Source organism: Pan paniscus, chromosome 19, assembly GCF_029289425.2.
Source record: "Pan paniscus chromosome 19, NHGRI_mPanPan1-v2.0_pri, whole genome shotgun sequence".
Taxonomy (NCBI): Eukaryota; Metazoa; Chordata; class Mammalia; order Primates; family Hominidae; genus Pan; species Pan paniscus.
In genome coordinates, this window is record NC_073268.2 from 29,872,777 (window position 1) to 29,899,876 (window position 27,100).

The 27,100-nt window shown below is 52.4% G+C and overlaps 2 protein-coding genes across 2 annotated transcripts in view; one reads left to right on the top strand and one right to left on the bottom strand.

The window, feature by feature from the left end:
* TMEM132E (transmembrane protein 132E) overlaps positions 1 to 14,615 on the bottom strand; it is a 59,773-nt gene extending 45,158 nt beyond the window's left edge. Inside the window, exon 1 of the mRNA XM_014342062.5 lies at positions 13,036 to 14,615. Within this exon, the coding sequence (XP_014197548.2) occupies positions 13,036 to 13,102 (67 nt within the window). The 5' untranslated portion in view covers positions 13,103 to 14,615. The remainder of the gene's footprint in view (positions 1 to 13,035) is intronic.
* Positions 14,616 to 14,759: 144 nt separating this feature from the next.
* LOC100978810 (uncharacterized protein TMEM132E-DT) lies at positions 14,760 to 20,058 on the top strand. The gene is made up of 2 exons (XM_003818002.6): positions 14,760 to 15,308; positions 16,563 to 20,058. Exons 1-2 carry the CDS (start codon positions 14,899 to 14,901, stop codon positions 16,654 to 16,656), a joined length of 504 nt encoding a protein of 167 aa, XP_003818050.1. The 5' UTR covers positions 14,760 to 14,898; the 3' UTR covers positions 16,657 to 20,058.
* The last annotated feature ends 7,042 nt before the right edge of the window (positions 20,059 to 27,100 follow it).

Sequence of the window (27,100 nt, forward strand, 5' to 3'; positions counted from 1 at the left end):
GAGATGGCCTCTGCTCTCAAGGGCTTCCATTCCAATGGGACACATAACCATGTCATATGTCAGGTGAAGGGAAACAGAGCAGGGTCAGGGGACAGAGTGAAAGTGCACAGGGCTGCTTTAGATAGAGGGGGACCAGGGAGGGACCTGAAAGAGGTAGGAGGTAAGAGGCGGGAATCGTGTTTATTCGAGGGGCAGCAAGGGCCAGCCAAGTCCTTGAGGCTCTGTGCCCGGCATGTCAGGGACAGAAAAGAAGCCAGCGTGACCGGAGACGAGCAGGTGAAGGGGAAGATTGGGTCAAAGAAGTAGTGTCGGGAAAAGGGACAGATCATGCTGGTGGTATGAGCTACTGTGAGGACTTTGGCTCTCACTCTCAGTGAGGTGGTTCTGAGAAGAAGGGTGATGATTTGACTTGTGGTTTGCAGGATCTCCTGGCAGAGCAGAAGGGAAAGTGGCCTTAGGAGGCAGCTGGAAGCTGCCTACCCCGGCCCTAGAAGCTGCTGCCTCTGAATGGATGGGAGTCATCATCGTCAGCACAAATCATGCCAGAGCTGAGGAAGGGCTGAGCAGGCACTGAGCTGGGCAGGGGATTTCCAAGAAGGGCAGCAGGAGGTGAGTGGGCTCAGCTCATCAGTCCCAGAGCACTGACTCTGGGGCCCTGAAAATACCTCCAATAGGAGAACTGGGTATGGATAAGCCCGTGGGCAGCATCCAGCCCGGTACTGTCCTGTTGGGTGGCCACTCACCACATGTGGCTGTGGAGCAACTGAAATGTGGCTAGTTGGCATGAAGATATGCTGCTGGCAAGGCAGAACGCACAGGGGATTTTGAAGATTTAATACAAAAGAAAAGAACAAAGTATCTCATTCATAATCTTTTATACTGATTACACATTTTTATTTTTGATTGTTTCAATATAATTTTTTTTTTTAATGTAGAGATGGAGTTTTATTTTGTTGCTCAGGGTGGTCTCGAACTCCTGGTCTCAAGGGATTCTCTGGCCTCAGCTTCCCAAAGTGCTAGGATTACAGACATGAGCCACCAGGCCTGGCCCTGATTACATGTTGAAATGACAATCGTTTGGGCATATTGGTTAAAACATACTATTAAAATTAATTCCACCTGTTTCTTTTCACTTTTTCTCATGTGATAAATAGACAAGATTAAGTGAGATACGTGGCTGGTGTTATATTTCTATTGGACAGTGCCGATGCTGCTCAGCAACCTCTATTTCAAAGACAAGAAAACAAAATTCCACTGGGAGGAAGGGTTTATCACAGGGCTTGCAGTTGGCTGAGAGAACAGTGGTGGAAAGAGCAACACCAGAGGTGGGAATGTGGGGAGGTGGGGGACCCTCTGGGTGGGTCAGGTTTGTCTGAGGTGACTCCTAAGTGTTCCTTGATGCCAATGATACCATTATGAAATAATGATTATGGCAACCATTTACTGAGCGAGCACTGACAGTGTCAGGCGGAGTGCATAACTGCAGTGGCCCCATCCTCAACAACCCTGCAAGATGAGTAGGTTTTTCTTCTTATTGTTTGCACATAAAGAAACTGAAACGAAAGAGTAATATGCCTATGGTTACCTGGCCATCCTGCTAGGAGTGGATGAGGAGGCTCCTGCTCCAGGATCTTCAGGGTTCAAGCCTGTATCTCTCCCCATACACCTTCAGGCTGCAGATTAGGGAGGCCTGTGTTCCTTGTCAGAAACTCCCTATAACCCTAGACCTGCTATCTGGCAATGGCAGTGCTGTCCTGGCAGTGTGTAGACAGACTTTATACCCACCGTGGGGAGGAAGCAAATTTCAGGAAGCAGTGGGCTTGCCAGCTGGGTGCAACTTTGGCATTGTGATGGGGGCCGGCTGCTGGACCCAGGAATGCCTCCTCCACCCCGGTTGGGCTGCAGAAGCACTGGGGACATGGGGCAATGCCTGTGACTGCTTTCCTGGGAAGGAAAGTGGGGAGGGAGGAAGGGTGGGGGCCAGCAGCTGGCCACTGCTGTTTTTAAAACAAGCAGCATGTTGCTAAGAGGCATCAAGGGTTAAAAAACAAAAATCCCAAGCAAAACAAAAAACCCAACCACCAGAAAACAGCTCTCCGGGAAGTCTTTGGCACTGTCTTAAACATGCTTCCCAGCAGTAAGGCCTGGCTCTAGGCAAGAAAGGATGGAAAGACACCAGTTTACCGAGCCCTTCCAGCAGGCACGTAGCATTTGTTCTGGATACTTCCAAACACACCGTGGGATCTCATTCATGTGGCAGCCCAGCCTGAGAGAGGATATTACTCCCAGTGCAGACAGGGGAGGAGAGGCTCAGGGAGATGTCAGCAAGTGCTCCAGGGTCACTCAGCTACACTGCAGCAGGGCAGGCAGCCCACACCATTTCAACCTACATTTGTGTGACTTGAAGACCCACTACGATTCTCTGACATGACTGGTTCCTAAGACCTTCCTGGGGCCCAAATGCTGACAGTGACACCTGTGTGGATCCGCTCCTTCAGCTGCTGGCTGACTGTTGGATGAGGAATGAGGAGGTAGGCTGGTTCTCCATTAAAAATAGTGAGGGAGCCTGGATGTGGTGGCTCATGCCTATAATCCCAACACTTTGGGAGGCCAAGGCCAGAGTATCACTTGAGGCTAGAAGTTCGAGGCCAGACTGGGCAACGATGTATTTGCAAGACCCCAGGGAGAGAAAAAACTTAAAAGTTAGCCAGGTATGATGGCATGTGCCTGTAGTCCCAGCTACTTGGGGATGTGGAGGTGGGAGGATTGTTTGAGCCCAGGAAGTTGAGTCTGCAGCCAGCTGTGATCATACTACTACACTCCAGCCTGGGTGACAGAGCAAGACTTTGTCTTTCAAAAAAAAAAAAAAAAAATAGTGAGGGAGATCCCATCTCTCTCTAGGTTCTCCTACTTGGCCATATTCTTCAGAACTCCTGACTGGACCGTAAGGATGCTCCTGTACACCAAGGGGTCAGAACTGGCTGTGAAGTCACAGGCATGTCCCTTCTGCTCTCCAGGCGTTGGCTGCTAAAATAATAAAGACACTTCCACGTACTGAGCCCTCGTGCTGCGGGCTCCTCACCTTCAATTTGCCATCCAGTCTTACAGAGGTGGAAACCAAGGAGTGGAAACCTAAGTCAGGCTGCTGGTAAGCGGCAGAGTCAGCACTCACACTCAGATGTATCCCTCTGGTTTTAACGGTGAGCTCTTTGTCATGGGGTGGCGCCTCAGATGACTTCTAGTGCTCATTTCCCATCCCAAGGCCCCCACTCCCAGATCAGATGCTGCCAACACTTGCTTCAGCATTGATCCAATCTGCCAATTGTTCCCTGATCAAGTAATTATTGAGAACCCTGCTTTGATGATGTCACTCCCTCACTCCATAACTCTCTACACCTCCCCAGCACTTCATGGAACATTGGGCCAAAGTCTTTAAAGATCACCCAGGTAAAGAGTTACCAATTACATACCCTGAATTTAGCATTGTATCTTGCTATTTCTTCACAGGCATTTTGGCTCTCTCCCACCAAGACTCTGAGAGTTCGCTGGCCAGTGACCATTTTTGCCCTGTGTTTTTATCTTATCCAGGGTATCAGACAAACAGTAGATGCTGGCTGATTAGTCTTCAGAAGCAGAATTCTTGAACTTAGTCAAGCGCTCCTAAAGTGGCACTTCTTCCATGAAGCCTCCCCAGATCCCTCTAACAGTTATGACATTTCTCCCTCTTCCTCCACAATGCTCTGTATCCTTTGCAACATGTCAATGACTCCGCATTTTATTACAATCTGTGCAGATGTGGAAGTGAGGACAGCAGACAGGTTGGTTTTAGAGCTGAGTGTAGGGAAAGGGTGAGAGTGGAGGAGGAAAGCTATGAGTGTCGGGACCAAGCCAAGAGAATAGAGTCCATAGCCAGCTATGGGGGGGGGAAGATTCCTGGTGTCCAGCACAGGACGTGGCTCATAGCAGGTGCTCATTTCATAAGTGACCATTGAAATAACTAGCTAGTTCAATAACTGCTCAGACACAGGTGTGTGGTCAGTGGTGGCTGGAGGTGGGGGCGAACTTCCCAGGCAGGAGGGCTGGCAATGCCCCAGGATGGAGCCCAGCCCTCTGCACCATGCCAGTACCCTTGCCTCTCACCCCACCACCTCCCACAGCATTTCAGACCTCTCATGCATGGGGCTGGCTGATGGCAGTTTTTATCCTGCCGAGTACAGCCATAGAAAATTGAGATCATTTCTCTGCTGTGTTGGCAGCTGAGAAAATGGCCATTTTTCCTATTTCCAATCCAATAGTTCCTTGCTTTTGGAAAAAGACCCCATAAGCCAGGCTCTCTCCAGTAGAGACAGGGCAGGGGACAATGTGGTCATCCTGGGGCAGGTCACCTCCTTGGCTAGGAGGTGTGGGCTGCAGCCGTCATGCGGTGGCAGGGCTCCGGTGGTGGGTGGAGGGACTACCAACTAAGGCATTTGCAGACATAGAACGGCAACAGGCAGTAAGGTCAGAGCAACAGGTAACCCAGGGCCTTTGCGGGGTGCTCAGGGACTCAGAAGAAGTTGACTTTGCAGTCCCTGAACACAAGGACCCCCACACCTGCCACTATTGCACTCCCCAAATCAGAGTGGTGTAAGATCAGACAGGCCAAACAAGTGCATGTAATCCCTGCCCCTGAACTGATTTTTTGTAAAGGCAGGTAATTAGTAAGAAAATCCAAATCTGTGAAATACACTGAAGGTTGCTTAGCATCCCATATGCCCTGGGCAGATGAGAACAGCCGGCATGTGGCCTCCATCATGACAGCTCCCTATTTCCCTCAGCCTGCCAGTCACTGTGACTACAAGGGCACCCCTGGCCCTTTCCCCTCCCTCCTGGTCCGTCCAGGTGCTCTGCCCCGCTGGCCTCCTTGCTGTTCTTTGAATGGTCAAGCCCACTTCTCCTAGGGCTCTTATCCTGACTGGTCCCTCTGCCCCGAAGGCTCTCAGATATTCACTTAGTTTCTCTCTCACCTCCTTAACGTCTTTGCCAAAGGACATTCTATCAACTGATCATTGGTATTAATGCTACGCATCCCTCCCCTGACATACACACCCACCTCAGATTTCCCAATTCCCCTCACCCTGCTTCCCTGCCTTTAAAATAAATAGCACTTGCCTGTAATCCCAGCACTTTGGGAGGCCAAGGTGGGTGGATCACCTGAAGTCAGGAGTTCGAGACCAGCCTGGCCAACATGGTGAAACCCCATCTCTACCAACAACACAAAAATTAGCCAGGTGTGGTGGTGCACACCTGCAGTCTCAGCTACTCGGGAGGCTGAGGCAGGAGAATCACTTGAACCCAGGAGACAGTGGTTGCAGTGAGCCAAGATGGCACCACTGCACTCCAGCCTGGGTGACAACCTGGGTGACAGAGTGAGACTCCGTCTCAGAAAAACAACAACAAAACAACAAAAACCACTCGTTGCCTTTGAACATATATAATTGACTTATTCAATGAATTTATTATTTACTGTCTGCCTTCCCCACCCACAATATACATAAGAATGTATATTGTGCATCCCTCCTCCGACAAACATACCCACCATGAATGCAGTGATTTTTGTTGTGTGCGCTGACTACAACCAAATGCCTAGAACAGTGCTTGGCACGTAGTATGCACTAACTGAATACTTGTTGAGTGACAACATCTCTGTGTACCTGTATGTGCACAATGATTCATTCATTGATTCATTTGACAAGTCATCGGTTGCCTAGTTTATTCCAGACATCACCTCCCAGACAGACTCTGGGAATACAGAGGCAGAGAAAAGATCACACACGGTCCAGGTCTATTTGAGCTTTTGGCCAGCAGGAAGCCAGGCAATGCAGAATTAAAACCACGGCAAATCTGCAATGAGTTGCAGTGGGTAGTGGGTCCTTGTTCTTAGAATAGGGATGGGCTTCCAGGAAGAAGTGGTGGATATGCTCTGCCCTGACAGCTGAGTAGGCAATGGAGTGGAAGAGTGTGAGTGTTCTGGTCAGAGGGAACAGCATGCACAAAGACTGTGACATGCAAAAGAGCATGACTTATTCGAGGGACTGAAAGAAGCATGGAGGGCAAGGGAAGAGAAAGGCTCAGAGGAAACTGGAGGGTCAGTGGGCCCTGACAGCACCCGGCAGGACTCACTCAGGTATAAGGGCCCGCATGGCTGGCTGCCTGCATCTGTGCTGATTCTGTTGGCAGGAGACAGAGAGGTATGGCAAGAAGACCTCCGAAGGCAGGGTCATGACTTCAAAAGCCAGTGCGGCCAGGACTCTGTTGAGCCTCAGCTTTGCCTTGCATAAAAAGGGGATCACAGTGCTGCCTTCACATAGCAGCCAATGTGACAAACAAAGCCATCATGGATCTGAACTGGAGAAGAGTTAGAATGCTCAAGCTTAGCAGTGTGTGGCCGTGACTGAGTGGGTGTGCACATGAGTGTGCACCTGTGCTCCTACCTCCCACCAACACCATTCTTCCACCATGACAAGGCCGCTGCATCACCTGTACCAAGCTACTAAAAATACACTGGCTTCTGGACCAGAGCCAGGCTCCCCCAAAACCCTGGGGGCTGAGGTAGGGAAGGAGAGACCAGGAGGGGCTGAGAAGGTTGTGGGGTCCTCAGTCTCTGGGCAAAGTGGTCATCAGTCACTATCAGACCCTCACCATGCAAGGAATAAAGACTACCCCTGAGATCTGGAGCTGTGCCTCCCTCATCTTATTGGGGCCTCTCTGAAGATGGAAATTTGCCTCCCTTGTTATACTGGGTGCTCCCCAAGTGCAAGAACCATTCCCCCCCACTGCCACAGTTTTTCTTCTTCAGAAAAAGAGAGAGGTTGCCACTCTGTGACTGTGACTAATTCTGTTTAAGGGTTGGCCAGCTCCAGGGCTGTGTTCCTGGGGAGGGGTTTAGGAGTAAGGGTGGGGTATCCTAGCTGCCTGTTCTCTCAGGGCCAGGGCCCCGTGGGGTCTGATGTTCAGTTCTGGGAATTCTTGGATGGAGATGCTGCTGAGAACCTGGACCATTTTAGGAGTCATCCTATCCATCCTGGTAACCTCACTCTCCAGCTCCAGTGGTCGTGAAAGATAGGCCCAGGGAAACAGAAAATCTGAGAAGTTCTGCCAGCAAGCACACATCCTGCCCACTGCCGTCAGTTTGAACTGAACAAAAAAAGTCATGTAAGAGAAGAGAATAACCAGCTGCTCATTCTCACAGGCCAAAAAAAGTGTGGGTGAGAATGCAGCAGGAAGGATTACAGTTTGATAAAAAGCAGAACTTTTTGAGGGCAGGTAATGTCCTAGATAATTTAGGCAAAAAGAGATTTTCTTCAATTATCTTTTCTACTTCCCTTTTTTTTTGCATTGAATTATTCATCCTTGCACTCATTCATTCGTGCAACAAGCATTGAATTATCTAGGTAACTGCTTCCATTTTCCACTTCATCTTGCTGGGTTGTCTGCTAGCCAGCAGGGCCTGGGATGGAAGTGTGTATGGCAGAGAGTGGGTGGGAAGTGGTGGTGGTGGGGAGCTGAAAGGGTCAAATGACACAGCAGAAAGGAGATAATGATGCCTGGACTCGGACTGTGGGTGCTGAGACCACTCTAATGGCTTGCTTGTCCCCACTTGTTGCAACATTGGCTCACTTGTCTCAGTCCCCCCTTTCTCTGGGCAGTGCATTTGTCCCCCAGAGACCCGTGCAGTAGCTAGCTGAGTGTTGGTGCTCTGTGATACACCGTCCCATCCTTGGGGACTGCTGGAGTATGGCAGAGCCAGCTGAATTGGTGATAAGAAGGCCTACTTTTCTTTTCATTTAAGAAGACAGAGAAGGAAAAATTTTAAAGAAATTTATGTTCCTAAAAACACACACACACACACAACTGGTTCATTAATCTCTTATTAAAATTCTGTGTTGAGCACGGGCAAGGAAGAAGTAAGGAAGACCCTGGGGAGGAAACGGGGAGGAAGAATACGATTCTTCCACTTGTTAGCATCGGCTGCAGGAATCAGGGGAGAGAGGCGTGTGCTTGGGGAGAGAGGCGTGTGCTCGGACAGAGAAAGATGAGGGAGGTAAGAAGGGGCTTCTTCATCACAGAACAAAAGAGTTGGGAGGGGGCTTGGAGGGCACCGCCCCCTCACATTTGGGAGAGCAAGAAAACAAGACCCAGAGAAGTAGGTGAAATTCCTGTGGCTACACAGCAAACTGATGACAAAGTCAGGGTTTGAACCCAGATATCCTGTATCCTGAGGACTGTGTGATTTCAAACTGCTTTGAATTTCAAGACTTTGGACCTTTGTCTCATTCCCCCCAGTTGGACTTTGAGCTACTGAAAGAGCTGGAGGTCAGGTCTGGAATCCCTCACATTTCTTTCATAGCACTTGGTAAGGTTTATTAATGAATGCTACTAGTAATTGATTATCATGACTGCTTGCAACCAGAGGCTGGCTTGAGGCTAGAAGCCCATCACTGGAAGAAGCTGCAGAGAGAGGGGATAGTAGAGGTGATGGAATCTGTTGAGGAGTCTGGGGCAGACAGCCCCATTTGGGCTCTGGTGCTTGTTCTGATTCCAGAACAAACTGCAGAGTGAGCTTGGCCAGTCCCTTCCCTGTGTGTCCATTTCCTCATCCACATGAGGTTGGATTTGGTGGTTCCTCTTTCAGTGTTTTGGACATCATTATGTGCAGGGAAACAAGGTGAGACCCTGCCCCCTACTGCACACTCCCCTGCCCCAGGTAGGTGGGCCAGACCCCAGTGGTGGGAGTTGGTGCCTCTCAGGGTTTCAGTTTCTGCAGCATCGCCAGCACTCACTACCAATCTCAAGTCCAGGGTCTGTCAGTTCCAGACAGGCCCCCGGCAAGGGCCTAGGAGACACCCAAGTCCAGCTCTGGTATTCCACAGTGGCCTTATCTCCCACAGCGAAGCACCAGCCGTCCTCAGAATGGATTCCAATAAAGCTCATTTCCTGCCACCAAGTTTATAACACATCCCCACCTACTGGTCTTAAACATTAACAAGGCTATGTTGTGAATACGGCTGCATGTGGCCAGAAGAAAGATGGGTGTGAGAGAGGGGAAGCAAGCATCATCCCTCACGCCCGGCAATAAAGGGGTCTCCCAAGGGCTGGTGCTTACCCTGTCCTGCTGTGTTCCTCCTGCATCTCCAAAAGGGCTCAGGGCTTGGGTGATCGGGGGATGGGGTAGGGGTGTGGACACAACCCGCAGGAGAAACTCAAGGTTGCTGGGCTGGGGATCATGGAGGTGAGGACACGTTTTGAGACCATGTATTCAGAATGACCCTGGACACTACATTTGTATCCTGTGAGACCATGTCATAACATGTCACCGGAGACACATGGGTCTTGTATGTGCCCACTCAAGGGGCATGGCATGGGCCTGCTCCATCCTCTTGCTCTCTTTGTGGTATCTCTGCCTGTCTCCTCCCCTGCCCCTCTTCTGCCCTCTACCCCAGAGCTCCCTTTTCAACTGATGCTGGGAGGGCCCCTCAATACAGAGTTGTCCTCCTACCCCATCCATTTCTTCTGAGCACCTGCTATGTGTCAAACACTGGAGAGCCATGCAAACACATAGGAGACATGGCTCCTGCCCTAAATGCCAGAACGTGGGGATCAGGAGGATTGCACAGGTAAGCATGCCCATGTATACCCCTCACACAGCAGCCTATGAGGAAAAAGTGCTAGAAAAGTAGCATGAAGTACCAAAGAAGTCATGGAAAAAGTTCATTTATTTCTATCAGGGTATGGGGACTGCTGGTGAGAAGCTAGGGGGTAATCTACGGAGGCTCCCTGGAGGAGGTGACATTTGAACTCCGCTTTGAAGGTTAAGTAAGAATTTCTGGAGGCAAAGTATTCCAGATGGAGGGGCTGGTGGGTGCAAAAGCAGAAAGGCAGGAAAGTGAGAAAAGCAATACCTCATAGGGCACACGGAGGATGGCGAGAGGCCAGTATCTTTGAAGTAAAGATGTGGATTGGGACAAGATCATAAACGGCTTTGGATGCCAGGGCAATGAGTGTACCCTTGATCCTAAAGGCTGTGGGGAACCAGTAATCGTTCCTGAGTAGGGAGCTGACATAATCAGCCCTCTAACAGATTTATCCACCACGCTGACCCCTAAACTCCTATTCAAACTAACAGTGGGGCTGGGAGTCTCCCCAAATATTAGATACAAGAAAGTGGCCTTCACAGATGTTCCCTGGAAGAGGGCTGGAGACTGGAAACAGTGTAGAGGTGCCCAAACACACCACTCTGCCTATCTCATGGGCTGAACTGGGCCCTGAAAAGGTAGTGAGGCTCCATTCACACATGGTCTCTGTCCAGGAGTCCTGGCAGAAACTGGAAAGGGGAAAGAAAGGCCAGAGACCACGCTGCCTGTGGAAGATGGGGAAAGTGAGGGAGGCAGCCCAAGGTCACCCTGCCCGGTGGCGCCAGAGTCAGACTGAAACCCAGGCTACTTGGCTCCCAGTCTGGCTGTGTGGTCAGAACCCTGTGACCTCAATTGCCTGCCAGGCACAGAAAACTGCAACTGTCCCTCTATCTCCCAGCATTTTAGAAAAGCCCAGGAACCCCAACCAAGAGTCAGTTTAAAGGGAGACTAAGTCCTCGGACCCTATTCTTAACAGAGGGAAGGGGTGGCTACGTGGGTGTCAGGCAGCCCTGGAGGAGGAGGGCAGCCCAGGGGAGATGGGGTTTTATTGTGGGGGGATTTCTATCATACTGGCCTTACCCATCTGGGGGATCCCCCAAGTTTTAAGTATCTGCTGGCACCCTTCTCTGAGGCAGGGGAGACTGAGACATGGGATGGAGAAGAGAGTTCAGGACTCAGGGAAGGAGCTTGGAAAGGGAGCCAGATAGTCAGGAGGGGAAATGTCCGCTCAGTAGGGCGATTCAGACCCTACCTCCTCAAATACCTTCTTTCTGCTCAGGCAGCCAAGCCCTCTGCCCTAGGTGTGCTGTCACTGTGTTAGGCACTGGCTGTGTGGAGAGACAGGGAATAAGCCCATGGCTCTGCCTCCACCAATCCAGGACTACTGGGGCACAGAGAGGGCACTGGTGCCTAAGGAAAAAAGGAGGCCAAGGCCAAGACCAAGGGAAGGCAGCCAGGACGCTAAGGCCCAGCTGGAACTGCGTCTTAGGAACAGGCAGGATTCTGGCCGGTGAGGAAGGGAAAGGGATCTTTAATTCCAGGCTCAGGGATCGGGAAGGTGGGCAGAGGGACCCTAATGACAGAGTTTGAGCTGCCCATCATCAGCGTTTGAGGTGACGCCATGGTTGGGCTTTGGGAAGGGAACTCCGACAGCAAGATGTAAGAAGAGGGGAAGAACCCACCTAGACTCAGGCCTGGGTTTCTGGGCTTCCTCCTACTGGGCAGGGAAACTCCCTGCCGGCCAGTGCTAGGTCATAAGTGCAGCCCATGCAGCTCCAGTGCGCAGACAGGCAGCCCACCTCCCTCTCCCCCACCTTCATTCTCAGTGTTGCACACAGAGCCTAGAGATTTCTGGTTCCCCGCTATGCTCCCACTTCGCCCCACCTCACCCTCGCCCCCCTGCTGGCTCGCTGCTCTGCCTGTTCCTCCCATAGAGAACCGAGGTTAGCTGTCTCTGGTGAACTGAATGCAAAACAACCCCCCTGGAGTTACCTCAGCCGGGAATAACCAAGCCACCCATAGAGGGAGGTCTGCCTGCTCCCCGCCCCCCTCCTAGCCCCAGGACCCTACGATTCCGAGAGCCCCTCTTTTTCTTATTCTCTCAACCTTGAGAATGCGCTTTGGTCAGGGTGAAAGAGGCCGCTGGTTAGAGACCTTGGGCACACTCCTGGCGAGCTTGAGCAGGCTCTTAGGGACTGGGCAGATCTGGGCAAGAGCTGAGGCCGGCACACCGAGGGCGCTCCACCAATGCGGAGAGCCCACTGCCCCCTCCATCTAAGCGCCCTCCATTCTGCCTGAGGCTCACCCCTCAGCGTGGAGCATCGAAACACCCCCGCCCCCCAACCCCGCCAAGCCTTGCTGGTTAAGAAAATGTATCCCAGGTCGGCTGGTTTCACGTTAGGAGGGAGCAGAGGGCCCCGCTTCTCCACTCTCCTTTCGGAGCTCTCTCCCTCCCACCTCGGTCTGCTCCCCTCGCCTCCTGGAGCGTCTCCAGCTTGCGGAAGGCCCGCTGCAGCCTCCTTCCCTCTGGTCTGATTTCCCACTCTTGGGGGCTGTTCAAAAACCCGCTGCCCCCCACCCGTATGCCCGCTGTCCCATCGCCAAAGCGCGCCAACCTCAATCCCTCCTTCTCCCACCCCCTTTACCGCGGAGCCCGGGGCGAGCCTGGGGAGCAGACGCAACAGATTGCAGAATGCGAGAGCGCGGAGCCCGCTCCCTCCGCGCGCGGCCCGCGGCCCACGGCCCACGGCCCCGGCCTGTGCGGGTGCCCAGACCCCCGCCCTCCGGGCTCGCCTAAGCCGGCCATTTAGATGCAGCTCACAGGACCGCGGGCGTGCGAGCCGCGGCGGCTCCCCGGCCCGGAGTCAGTCCACTTCCCTTCCCGAGGACCGCCGCAGGAAGCGAGGCGACGGGCGGCGCGGCCCCGCACCGGCCTGCGCGCCCGGGGCGGGGAAAGACGCGATCCCGGCGGATCCCAACAGCCCCCAGCCCGGCCGGCTGCAGGGGGAGACGGGGGCGGGGGGCGGCCTGGACGCGATCCGGAGGATCCCTCGGATCCCTCTAGATTTCCGTGGGCGGACACGCCCCCAGACCTTCGGGTTCGAACCCTTCTTTATAACCAGGAGAGGACTGGAGCGACACCCTCCCCCCACCCTTTTCTGGCGCCGGGCTCGGTCCCCTCAGCTGAGCTCGCCGGAGGGCTCGGGGGCTGGCGGTAACTCGAGCTGCAGCCAGAGACGCCAAACCCGGAGTGGCGGCTGCAAGTCCAGGGGGTGTGGGTGCTCCTCTCCCCAGTCTTCCCCGTACCCCCTCCAGTGGCGCCTGCCGCATCCTCACCCCGAGTCCGCGCCGCGACACTTACCGTGGGCGAGCAGCGCTGAGAGGCAGAGCAGGGCGGCGCCGCCGCGGCCCGACATCCCCGGGGCCATGGCCGAGGCGGGGGCGGGAGGGGTCCGAGAGGGCAACAGTCGACGACGACTTGGCCCCAGGCTGGGCTTGGTCACATCCAACTCAGGGCTGCCGTGGCGCCCGGCTGTCTCAGATGCAGCTCCGGGACCAGAGAGTGCAATTCGGGGACACTTTGCGGGGAGGGGGCGTCCCAGGCGCTGGCGGCTACACCCTCGGAGCCGGTGGGGGCGCAGCTCCGGGCGGGAGGAGCCTCCACCTCCCCCAGCTGGTGCCCCCTGCAGGATCTGCGAGGCGCGGGGGGAGCTGCACGTGCAGTCCGGAGCCCGGTGGCCGCGGGCGTCCCGGGGGCTACCTAGAGCCCAGTGCTGAATCTCCCGGCCCCACGGCCCAGCTCGAATCCGAACTCACTCGAGGGTGCAGACTTCCAACGCAATCCCCAGTTTCCTCGGTTTCGGTAGTAACCGCACATGGATAGCGCCGCTTTCTTCCTCCAAGCCTCTGCAGCAGCCCAGCATAAAAATCCCAGGTCAGGTGCAAATGAATGCTGTCTTTCTCAAAGAAAGAGAAAATCCAGACAACTTTAATCCATCTGGAGAAGGAAAAGTTTCCGTGCGGTGCTGAAACTGGCGACGCCGGTCGCCACCACCCTAGGCGACGCCCAGACCGGATGCCCGAGGCGGGCGGCCAGATGTTTGTCCCCTCGCAAGGCTCGCTCCTCCGCTCCAGCGCGCTTTCTCCAGTCTGGATCAGGGCCCAGGCTCCACACAGGCCGGCTCAGCGCCTCCTGCCCAGGCAGCCGCTCGGCGGCTGGGGCGAGGGTGGCGCGGCCAGAACGGGCTGCCCCATGTAGATGGGGCTTGGAGAAGCGAGGGAGCGAGAAAGCCGGCTAATGCGCCCTGCCCCGAGCCCTTCCTGCCCAGGACGTCGACTCCAGCTTGATGACCATAAACGCTGTAAGATGCAGAGGGGCTCCTGCAGCTCGCGGCAGCTCCGGGCCACCCCGCTAAGGTCTCGCTGTCTCGGCAGAGGGGCGCGCTGCCCCGCCTCGCTCCTCGCTTTCCCTGGGGGAACCTGCACAAACCTTGAACTTTTCTGGGGTTCAGAGTCTCCGACGCCTCCTCCCCGCCGCCCCCACCCTGTCCCCGGACGCCCGTTCGCCCGCTGTCTCGATGCTGCCGGGCATCGGCTCCCGCTCCCTCCGAGTCAGTTTGGGCGAGCGGATCGCCGCGCCAGTCCGGGCTGCGGGCGGTGAGACGCGGGCGCGGCGCCAGGGGCCAGGGCAGCCGGCACCTGCGCAGCCTGCGGCCAGGGAAGCGGCAGCTGGTGCCTACGGGGCCGAGAGGAGAGGAGGTGCTGGCAGGGGAGTCGGCTCCCCATGGACGTGTGTGGGGGGAGAAGAAGAATCGAGGAGCAAAAAGGAAGAGGAGGTGGGGGAAGCCACAGTTGCACGAAGCAGCCGCCGCCGCCGTCGCCGCCTCCTCGGCGCTCGCGCCGGCTGCTCCGCCGTAAATGACTCGAGAGAGACACACACACTCGCGCTCGCCCGCCCTCCTCCTCCGTCCGGGATTCAGCGCCCACCCGGGCAGAAGCGGGCGCCGAGCTTGGCGCGCTCACTCCCACCCCTCCCAGATTCCCCGTGGTCACGTGGCCCCGGAGCGCGCGGCCCACAGCTCGCGCGCCACGGAGACTCCCCCACTCCTAGCTCCCCCTCCTCTGTCCACGTGTCCATTCCGCATTCCTAGCCTGGCGGCGCGCGCGGCTCCTTAATGAGACTCGGGCCAAGGGCCGACCTCGCGATTCCGCTCGCCCCTATTTTATGTTTGATTTTTCCTTCCCAACGCCGGCTAGCGCTGGGACCCGAATGGGGCCGGCCAGCTGCGGCGGGAGGAGCCTCCACCTCCCTCAGCTGCGTTTCTCCAGGGTAGACGCCACCGCAGTCACTGATGTCCCTTTTCAAAGGATGCACGCTCCCCACCGGGCGCCGGAGGTGTTTTGCAGCCGCTCTTCCAGAGGCGCGGGTAGGGGGCACCCTACCCCCACCCCCAGAGTTCGCTGGGCACTGGCTGGGAATCAGCCTCGCTGCTGTGCCCAGCTCCTCTCGGGCCGCGGGGGCTCTGGGGCTCAGCTTCGTGCGGGATGGGTCCGGGGCGCAGCTGCGGGAAACCTATTTATTCTGTTGCTGGGGAAGGGAGACGGAGAAGAGGAGGGGACAGTGCTTTCCTACAGGTTGTTTAGCAAGCCTTTAAAGCGGCATGAGGTGGGGGTGGGGAACTGCCCCTCTTGCATACTCACCCAGGCACCTGCTGACTATCGGGAGGGGTGGCTGGAGTGATATCTGTTCCCACCATCAGGCCCTTTCCATTAGAGTGCAAGCTAGATCAGACCCGGCAAGTCAACCTTCACACCTCATCTGTCAACCAGGCATCAGATCCATGGCAATGATTTTATAGCTTCGTTGGGTATCAACTCCAATTCCCAGAGGGTGAATTTCAATCCTACCCTGCTCTGGAGGGACAGGGTCTTCAATCCCATGGACATATCCCTACTGGGGAGGATATGGATCTCGAGGGTCACCCTTCCATACCTCTGCACTCAACTGGAGTGAGAGTGTGGGGCCAGGTCAGAGCAAAGCCAGCTGGGGCACTCAAACCGTGCCCTCCATCTGCCTGACTCCATGCTAGCCCTCTTGACCCTGAGAGTTTCCTTTCATCTAGGACAGTGACATTTTGTTTTTGGAAAATGTGCTTGCATTTTTCATGGAAGGCTTCCTCCTCCCTGGCTGCTGGCTGTTGCTGCCTCGCTTGGTACTGGGGCCTGTAGAGGGCTGCTCTGGCCCTTCCCCCACCCCCACATCTGTCTGGAGCTGGGGGGAGGTGCAGCCTGAGGAGAGCTGGCCAGCTCTTGGAGGCCCTGGGGATAGAAGGTGCTGGAGTCGTCAAAGAAGATTATTCTCATTAGGCCCCTAATGCCTGATGGCAATTAATGTCACCCAAGGGCTTATTCACCAACCCCCTGAGAAGCAAGCTAGCAATCAGGCTCTGTGTGGGGGAGAAAGGGGGAAAGATCCACCTCCTGAGGCAGAGGAGGGCTTCAGGAAGAGGAGGAAGGAAGCAGGGAGGGCCCTCCATCCCTGCCCAGCACCCCATCAGAAGGGTCATGGAGCCTGAGCATGGCCAGAAGGAAGAGACAAGGTGCTTTTCTGAGCCCAAGACACACCTTACCCTGTGTTGTGGATCAAATTTCCTTTCTCCTCAAATGTTCCCAGTTGACACTAGGGTCTGAGGGGCAGCAATGTTGCATCTCTCCCAGCCATCTGTGGAAATAGCACAGTGTTCTGGTCAGGGTGGGCAGGGACTCAGACATAGAATTCTTCTCTCTGCAACCCCATCTCACCCCACCCCATAGCTCTTATGTGACCTTCCTTTGTGATTCAGTTTCTCCTCCTCCCTTCCTCCCTGTCTCTGTCCCTCCCTTTCACAGTAGTATGGTGCATATCTCCAACATCACAGGCATTGTAGGTACAACAGTGAGCAAGACAAAACCAGCTCTTGTCCTCATGGAACTAACTTTCTAGAAGGGAAGGCAGACACTAAGCTTCTAATTGCTTGCAATTGTGGTGTGATTTGGCATCATGCACTTTGCTCATCTTATGGAGAAGACTGAGGCCTGTGGTTGGAAAGGGCGAGGGAGCAGCCTGCTATCTTTAGAGAACACAGTTTCAGCCTCAAGTTCTTCCTGTACCTCCGATATGGATCTACCCTTCCTGGATTGAAGCCTTGTGCCAAGTCCATGGGCCTGATGATCCTCTGACTCTCCAAATGCCAGATTTTCCTCCTCCTTGCCTCAGGGAAGTGAAGGGCAGCTGATAGCCCACCTGGAGAATAAAATATGACTACAACCTGCAGTGCTCCATGGACCTGTCATTCTCAGCAGTGTAAATCCTACTGCTCAGAGAGAAGGCAGTTGGCAAAAGGTAGACAGCCAGTTGTTTCAGCTATTCCAATCCTGCATGTCATTTACCTGGAAAGGGGTTCTATACATTCCCTCTGCCTTTCCTACTACCCCAGCAGACTGCCCTCGGTCTCACCTGTTAGTCCTAGTTACGGATTCCCAAACAGCAATGCCACTGGAGCTTAGATAAGGGGAAGTCAGAGGAGCCACCCCAACTGGAGCCTGGGCTGGAGAGAGGACCTGGCATGTGTGTACTCTTCTATCCTAGATGAGCACCTTATCAACTTAAGGTGGTAGTGTCTCTGCTGTTTCCATTCTGTTTGTGTCTTCTGGACAGAGGATTGGCAATGGTTGGAGGTTATCTCAGTCACCAGTTCCCAGGTGATGCCTGGAAGAGCCCTGTCCTCCTGCCAAGAAGCCAGGCAGCAAGTGGGGTTCTGTCCCAGGCCCCAGTGCCCTGCATGGATGCTTATCAAGGACCCATACATAAACTGGCACCCACTTCCTCCCATGCCTGACCTGCCCTCATGATAGGCCAGGTGACATCTGTCCTTCAGCATGCCTCTGTTTTTCAGAATGTCTACCATCAGGAGACAATCAGATGAGCCAATGTGGAGCATCATGAAGACGCGTTCCTGGGATCATCCTGGAATCCGACTCTGTCTCAGCTCAAGGGGGTTCCGAGATTTCCTAAGCTAGCCCTCTCATTTTACAGCTGCAAAAACGGAGGCCTGTTAATTCAGTCATTTTATGAAATCCTTTGAAATTTTTATTGAGCTCTAATTGTGTGTAAAGTATTATGGAATGCTTCTGTACTGGAATGCATAGGTTGAACAAGACAGATAAGGCCCAGATGGCAGAAGTTCAAGAGCTTTCACCAACCCATATAGAGAACCTAGTAATATTAATGACTAATGTTAATGAATCCATGCTTTTTACGTGCCAGTCACTGTGCCCGGCATTTTGCATGCATTATCTGAGTCCTCACTACAATGCTGTTACGTAGGTACTGTTATTATAACCATTTTCCAGATGAGAAAACTGAGGCTCAGTGAAGGCAAGTTTCTTGCCTAGGGTCATAGAGCTATAAAGTAGCAGAGTCACAGCTCAAAACCACATATATGTGATTCCAAAGCTCAGATACGTAACCCATTTAGCCACTTTCACTGTGATATGCAAGGGCCTAGGATTTCATATATAGCAAAGCTACCATTTCTGGGTGGACATGTTTAGGGGCAGTGGGGTACCAGGCATAAATAGGCTGTTCAACACGGGGAGGGCAGTGTGTGAAGGAGGCCAGCACAGGGGCTCTGGGAACACAGCCACCTCTGATGAGAAAGTAGTGTTCTTTCTGCAGTACTGTTCTGAGTAGCTCAGCCTCTTGTTCCCCTTCCCCAGCACCCAGATTCACACCTACATGCTGTTAGACATTCACCCCATTTAGTACACAGTTATGCATACACGTGGCTATTGTAGCAATTGTCGAACTTTCACCCTGCAGCTGGGCTGCTTTGCCTTCCCCTGTAGGCTGAGCTCCCAGCTCAGATTCCAGCACCAATAGCTATTTGTGGGACAGGAGAATGTCAGCAGTTAAGGGCAGCATGATGGCCAGCATGTGGCTTTCCCAAGCAGAGACCTGGGTTCCAGTCCTAGAAGGCAAGGCAACTGTATTAGTTTGCTCATGCTGCTGTGACAAAATACTACAGACCAAATGGCTTAAACGACAGAAGTTTTTTTTTCTCACCGTTCTGGAGGCTGGAGTCCAAGATCAGCGTGCTGGCAGGGTTGGTTTCCCCTTAGGACTCTTTCCTTAGCTAGAAGATGGACACCTTCTTGCTATGTTTTCACATACGGTCATTTTTCTGTGTTCATGAATCATGGTTTATCTTCCTCTTCTTATAAGGATGCTAGTCATATTGGATTTGGGCCCCATGAAAATGGTTCATTTTAACTTACTCACCTCTTTAAAGACCTTAGCTCCAAAGATTGTTGCATGCTGAGTTACTTGGGGTTGGAACTTCAACGTATGAATTTTGGAGGTAGAAGATATATTTGAGAGTAAAAAGAGGTTTTGTTAACCCATTTATGCCTGAGGTTGCAATTTTTTGAAGTTTTGCAATCAGATCTTGGCAATGACCTGGAGCGGTAGGATATAAATAATTCCCACATGCTTAGCATTCCAATAATGGAACACTAGGCATAAATGGGCTAAAAATTACTTTGGAGCAGCAGTGTTAAATGGACCATTTAGGGCAAACTGGAACATATGGACACCCTAACATTCTGGCCCCATCACTCACTCTACAGCCATCTTCTTTTAAACCACCGCACCTCTCTGAGTCTCAGTTTCTTCATCTGTTGAATGGAGATAATCATATCAACTCCCCCAAGCAGGCACTTTTAAAATACTAGTAAATGCATACTGATTACCTGACAGTACTGAGCACCACTGCATGCTCTGTAAAGGTTAACCATTGCTATTATTGAAACCAAACTGCTCACTGAGGTCTATGGGCCTATGTGATTTGACCCCTAGCTGCTTTTCCAAATTCACTTCTTCCCCCTTCCCCCTTCTCCCTTCTATTTTATTACACTGGCACCACAAAGGCCACCCAGCAGTCATATATCAAGCACATTCCTGCCTCAGGGCCTTTGTACCTGTTGTTCCCTCCACCTGGAATGTTTTCCCCTAACCCCTTGCTCCTTTACTTCATTCAGGTTTTTTCCCAACTGCCACTTCCTCAGAGATACCTTCCGAGGTATATGATGAGCTGATATAAAATAATGCAACTATTGTTCTACCTCCATTGCTTTATTCTTTTATGCTACTTTAATTGGATTCATAGCAGTTGGTATTTTATTTTATAATTGTCTGTGTATCTATCTGTCTCTTCTGATAGAATGTAAGCTCCCCAAGGGCCAAGATTCTGTATAAACCATTCACCAACGTATCCCCAGTGCCCAGAATGGTGCCTGGCATATGTGCTTAACAAAATAAACTGACTGGATTATTTATCCATATTCACTTACTTCAGTAACTGGGTCTTTGATTTTACCCAGTCCCGATAATTGGGTCTTGGGTCTGTGTTCCCATAAGGGCCCTGCCTGGCACCTCACTTCCATGATCTTCCAGAGCCTGGGAGCCCACAGCCCATGCCCCTGATGCTTCTCTTGGCAGTCCCAACTGTTACTATGCCCTTTTCCTTGCGGAGGCTGGAGTTCCTCCACCTGCCATGTCAGCCTCATCCTGACTGGTAGGGCTTGGGCTGGGACCCCAGAGCCCTGATTCCTCCCACCACTTCCCACCACCAAGTCCTGCAGGACAGAGACATCTGCATCTCCTACCATTCCCCAACATGACTCCTCTGCCCCAGCCAGGCCAAGCCGAACTCCCTGCCACCACCATCACGAGGGATGCTCCTCTTCATGCCAGGCTTATTCTTCCCTCCCTACCTTTGTTCCTGCTGTACCCAGCTTCCTTTGTGTTTTTCTCCACCAATTAAAATCGTGCCCATCTTCACGTTTCAGCTCAGGGGTCTTCTTTATAAAGTTCTCAGACACATTGTGAAATGGTTATATGGCCTCATGGAAAAAAAGAACAAACAGAGATTTTGGAATCAGGCAGGGTTCAAGTTCTGACCACATTTCCTTCTGTTTAGTTTCTCTCTGCACCTTGAGTGCCTAGTCATCACTATACAGTAAATCCCCCCTGCAATGGGGTCATGTTCTCATTAAGATTATTGCTCAGAATCCACCCCCTTCCTATTTTTATAGATAAGAAACCCAAGGCCCAGAGAGAGCTAGTGACAAGTCCAAGTCCACACAGCCAGTTACTGGCACAGACAGGAATATAACCCCATGTAAGGATATGCCTGGCTCCCTGCCCCATGGTGTGCCCATTCCCAAACTTTCACTGCCTGGCTCAGCCCTGCCTCGGACTTGGAAACCCATCTTTTCTTTCCTAGAGAGAATGAGGCTCCTTGGATAATTATTTCAGGGATTTATCCCTGATGCAGTGTGGATGCTAGACTGACCCAGACCTTGGACTCCAGTTCTAGCAGTTGCATTTATGTACTCATCCAGTCATTCAGCCTCACCTTGGACATTTCTTCCTCTCTGAAACCTTCCCTGACACTGCCCACACCCCCATCCCTATTCAGTTCACCTGCAGGGCTGTGCGTCTCCCACATCTAAGCAGCTTTCAGATTGCCTTGATTTGCCTGTCTCCTCCCATAAAGGGGAGACCCAGGAAGGCAGGCACTATCTGCGTTGACCCTTGTTGTGTGCCCCTTGCCTGATGTCTGTTGAGTATTCAGTTAATGGCTATTGACTAAGTGAATTATTAATCACCTACTGTGTGTTTGGAGCTATGCTAGATGAATGAGATGGCCTCTGCCCTCAAGGAGTTTGCCATTGTGTGGGAGAGGGAAGTGGGCAGACACATAGGATTATGATGCACAGTGGCAGTGGGTGCTGCCCTGGAAGGAAGCACAGGAGCCCTGGGGCAGGAACGAGGGGCATCAAGTTCAGCCTAGGACATGAGTGCTACAGGATATGGGAAAGCTTCTTGAAGGAGGTGACTTTGAGCTACACTAAGGGAAGGACAAGCTGGTTTGGGGAAGTGGGGAGAAGAAAGGGAGGGGAGGAGGCTGCTTCAAGAACAGAAAATAACATTTTAAAGCCTGGATTCAGGGAGGACATGGTGTGATCAGGAGACAGTGAGTGTTTCTGCATGGCTGGGGCATTTGAGAGCTGGGGCAAAACTAGGAAAGGGGCTGGAGAGGAAGCAGGCCCATTGCCTCTGTGCCCAAAGATACCTATCTGTGGTGACATGCACGCTCGTGGTTACTATATTCAGTTATACGACTTCACACGTTTGGGGCCAAAGACACTGGGAGGCTTATGAAACATTTTATCAGTGTGTTTGTGCACAGTCCCTAACCCCGACCCCACACATCTGTGCACAGTCCCTGACCCCGACCCCACATTACTGCCCAACATTATTTGGGCAACTCAACTCTCTGCAAAATGGGTTACCTTCTGTACTGGCTGCTTACAGATCTTTTTACTCCCATTTCCCTAGAATCTCTACCTTTAGTTCCTCTTCAGGCATCACATTTCCTCCATCCCCCACCCCGTGGCCAGCCCTGACTCTAGCTGTCCCCTTTCTCTTCCTCCCTCTGGCCCACGTGGACAGTAAGCTAGGACCACCCCGGGCACCCAGCCAAGGGAGGATTTGGACTTGAGCCATGCAGGCTGGGCTCCGCTGTCCCCTCCCTCTCTTTTCCTCCCCACCCCCATACAGCTTCATTTAATTCCAGGGCAAAGCACTTGCCTAATGCGAGCCAGAGAAAGAGAGCAAGAGCAGAGACGGAAATACAGAGACGAAGAGAGCAAGGACACTTTCTTTGCCACAGCCCAGCAGCTAAATGGCAGCGAACTCTGATGTGGTTACAAGCTCCTCAACTTCTTGTTTGTTGGCCAACTTGGCTGCCAGGTACAAGTGGGAGAGGAAGAGCCAGGGGCCCAACTTCTCTCCATGGCCTCCTGGTCAGCTGCCCGTGACCTCCCAGAGTTGTTGAGCCAGCTCTGCCTGGCTCCTGGGGTTGGCAGTGCCCAGGATTCCTGAACTGGGCAGGAGGGCCAATTGGGCCTGCTGGGAGGGTGAGAGAAGGAGCCAGGCATGCTGAGGACTGCAGAGGAAGCCGGGTCTACTCTGAAGAGGGGAAGCCCTCACATCATAGACATATGGCCAGATGGGCCATTAGAGGCCATCCTGGTAACCCGTGAGCATTACAGGGGGAATGTGAGGCCCACAGCAGTGGGTATCTTGCCTGATTTCACACAGGAGCCCATTTCAGAGTTGAGATCAAAACCCAGGTTCTCTTTCCAGATCCTTTAAGATGGGAATCCTGCTTCAAGTTCCCACCCCACCTCCCAAATCTGATTCTCAGCTCACTTACATCTTCCTCTTGCTAAAAATCCGTCTATGGCTCCACAATGCCCACAGGATTAATCCCAAATTCCCCAGATTTACATTTAGGGTTTGACACATATTTTCCAGCCCACCCTCCCCACTTTTAGCCATTCTTCCCCAATAAGTCATGCCTTTCTCTGCCGTGGTGCCCTTTTGCTCTGCTGGAATGCCTGTTCCTCCTTCCCCATCTCTTCTTGGGGCCCTTCTGTAAAGGCTGTTTCATCCACCGCAGGTGGAATCAATCACTGTCTGCCTCATTGTTAGAATCCATCTGATCTTTGTTTAGCCTTCCTCTCATTCACGTATAAAATCTGTAGGGACTAATGTGGTTTGGATGTTTGTCCCCTCAAATCTCATGTTGAAATGTAATCCCCAGTGTTGGAGGTGGGGCCTGGTGGGAGGGGTCATGGGGGGTGGATCCCTCATGAATAGCTTGTTGCTGTCTTTGAGATCATGAGTGAGTTCTTGTGAGATCTGAGTTACATGAGATCTGATTGTTTAAGAGTGTGGCACCTCCCACTTCTCTCTCTTGCTCATGCTCTCACCATGTGATGCCAGCCCCTCCCTTTTGCCTTCCTCCATGATTGGAAGCTTTCTGAGGCCCTCACCAGAAGCAGATGGCAGTGCCATGCTTCCTGTGTAGCCTGCAGAGCCAGAAGCCAAATAAACCTCTTTTCTTTATAAATTACCTCAGGTACTTCTTTATAGCAATGCAATAATTGATTAATAGAGGGACACAGATTACATTTTGTTCATCTTTAAATCTTCCATAACATTGAACACAGCGGCACACATGGGGTAAATGTTCCTAGACATTTACTGAACAAACGAATGTATGGCAAAAGAGGCAGTAGTTCAGATACCACAGCCCTGTACTCTCAGTTACTTTCTATCCAAAGCCCCTTTGAAGCTTCTCTATCATCTTGAGTGGTGTGTAAATATTATCTACACTTAGAGAGGAAGCTGACTGAGCCTCCGAGAGGGAAAGTCACTTGTTCAAGGTTATGTAGCTAGAAACTGGCAGAGCTGGGATTTGATCTCAAGTTTATTTGTTTTTAAAGCCTGTGTTTAATTCACCAGCTCACAGCACATCTGATTATAAATGCCCTCTGAGGCTGATCTTCCTGGGAATTCTTGTGTCCGCATCAACATCCATCAGCAGGGGATCCTCAAGGGGATTCTGGGGGTACCTGCAGAGTGTTTTCCTCACTTGGAAATCCCCCTTCCCTCCCCAGGCCAAGTGAAGTAATGTTCTAGGCTTGCAGAACAGAACACAAAAATTAACCCTGGTCTCACGGGGGCCCTGTCCTCGTTTCCATCTCACCATCTGTCTCTCAGATACTCTCAGATGGTCACCAGGAGCTGTCATTGGGTGGTTCTGAAGCCAAGTTCCAGAGCCAGGCTGCCTGAGTTCAAATACCAACTTGGCTATCTACTAACTATGTGACATTGGACAACTTACTTAACCTTTCTGTGCCTATTCCTCATCTGTAAAATGGAGATATTAATAGCACCTACCTTGTAAAGTTGCAAAGCACTTTGGAGCAGTGACTGGCTCGTGGTAAGTGCTCTGTGCACGTTTGCTATCATTGTTATCCACATCATGTTCTTCCTCTGAGATGCAAGCCTCAGAGGATTTGTTTTCTCTTCCTGCGAAGAGTCATCTCTGTTTCTTTCTGTGTGTTCTGGATAGGCCTCTTAAATACTCTAGGCCTCCCTTGTAAGACAAGGAAGCAAAATTGGGCAGAAAGAACGGCTCCAAGGAAAGCCAAATCAAAGTGACTTTTGTGGTGACAAATGCTTAATAACAACTTTACAAATCCAGTTGAATTACTATGAATAACAACCCTCTTTTTTTTTTTTTTTTTTGTATGGATACCGTGCCCATCTCCCAGAGAGCACCCAGCTACAACCCTGAAATCCACCCAAAAGAATAATTACTGGGAAAACAAACTAAAAATAACCCCATAAGAAACAGTGCCAGCTCAGAAGCAGCTCTTCGGAGGTGGGGGCGTTCAAGGAACCTCTTCTCTTGCTTCTGGGATAATAGATTCTAATTTTTAAACCTGGAGTTGTCTTGGGGGTGAGTCCTGGCCCCTGCCCCTACAATCTAGGTCGCCAGGTTGTCTTCTGTATGCTTCCTGGGCATCTGACCTCTGTGCTGCCTTCTGGTGGTCCAAAGAGGGGTGTGGCAGATTGGGGGCCCCACTCCTGGTCCCCGATGCTGACTTGGTTCTTACCGTATGGGACCTGGGTTGCTCCCTTTCCCTGTCCCTTGAGTTGGACACGCCCAGAGTCCACTGTCTTCCACTGAGGGTCTCAGTGTGTCAGACGTTCTGTGTTTCATATACATGACCTCACTTCCTTCTCAAGGTGGTTCCCACTTTCTTGGTAAAGAGAGGAGGCTCAGAGAGGTTGAGTCACTGGTTCAAGGACACACAGGGAGGAAAACATAGAGTTAGAGTTGGAACCCAGGTCAGGCCTGTCTGACATCAGAGATTACAAACATTCCTCTAGGAATCCCTGCATTGAGGGGCTCAGCTTCCCGAGGCCTTCCATTGGGGGGAATGCAGGGGGGATACCCATGATGCAGCAGAGGCCTTGTGATACTCCCCTTCAGATGGAGTATTACAAGGCAAGTACTGTGTCTCTGCAGCCAGGGAGGGGCCATGTCTTCTCTGTGTCTCTCAGACTGGGCTCTCCCCAGGAAGGGCTGTGTCTCCTCATCAGAAAGGAGGGTCTTCTTCCTATCAGTCTGGAAGAAGCTCCACTGTAGAGGCATCTTCTCCCCTCTAAGTGTGTGGGCTGCCTCAGGGAAGGGCTGGATGTACTCCATCAGGCAAGGGCACTCCCTGCGGGGGGCTGTCTTCCAGCTCTAACCAGGTTCCATCAGCCCTGTCCTTGGTCTCCCTTTTCCCACCGATCACCACCTGGGACTCCAGAGTTCCCAACTGAATGCTGACAGCCGACTAATGGGAAAGGCAGCAGGATAAACATGGGGCTCCCCTTGGCAGGGACTCAGGCTGTTTCTTTCCTCCAGCAGAGATGAATGCTTGTCCCTGGGAAGGATGATGGCTTTTCTACCTGAGAGTGCTGCTGCTGCAGTTCCTTTTGATTGAAATGTGTCCCTGTGGTGATGAGGTGGCTCTGAGGACTGGTGGCTGCTAGTTTCCGCTGCCTGGTCCATAGGCTTTGTCCATCTACAGAAGATAGATGACGTTATTCCAAGCTGAGATGATGCAACCAAGGTCAGAGTGAAGCATTTAATTGGAATGTCAGGGGCCGGGGCCTGGCTCCGCTGAGAGTGATTGATTCCCTAGCGGTCCTTGTCAAAGATGCAGCCATGGATGGGGGAGGTGGTGCAGGGGAGGCCAGGGCAGTAGGAGGCTGCCAGCCGCTGTCCCCTTGTGCACTGAGGCCATTCAATAGGCTTCTGCATCTTTCAGAGGCTATGCCTTCTACAAAAGGGAGACTGAGGTACAACAGATGGGAGGCATTACAAGGATAAGGACACTGGAGCTCCGAACTTCAGCCTTTAGTTCTGTCTGACAGCTCTGTTTCCCTCCTGCTCTTAATCCCTTCTAATCCCCTGACTGGTCCTGATCCTTTCTCTGTGCTAAAAAGAGGGCAATGGGAAGAAGCACTGGTTGCCCCATGACACAGAGAACACTGCCCATCTTACAGCTGCACTCCTCTGGCTCCAGCCTGCTGTGGAAGGGAAGGGTGTCATCAGAGGTTGGAAGCCACTGACCCTCCATCTATGCATGCTAGGAAACTCTTCTCATAGTCTCCAGAGCCTAAGGGATCACTCCCATGTTGGGGAAACTGAGGCTGAGAATTGGGTTTGGTTCTACCTTGTGAGCAACCCTCTTACATCCCATAGTGGTCTTGCTGCAGAAGTCAAGGAAGAGCTAGGGTGTGGGCAGTAGGAAGAGCTCTGGCTGTCCTGTATTAGAAAGCTGGATGCAGGGCGGTGCTGAATGCAAGGAGGCCGAGGCAGGAAAACATGAAGTGTTCCAGGTATAAATAGCTATGGTGACTGTGTGTGCTCTCCTTTCCTGGGTGTAGGAGTGAGTCCAGGGAAAGAACA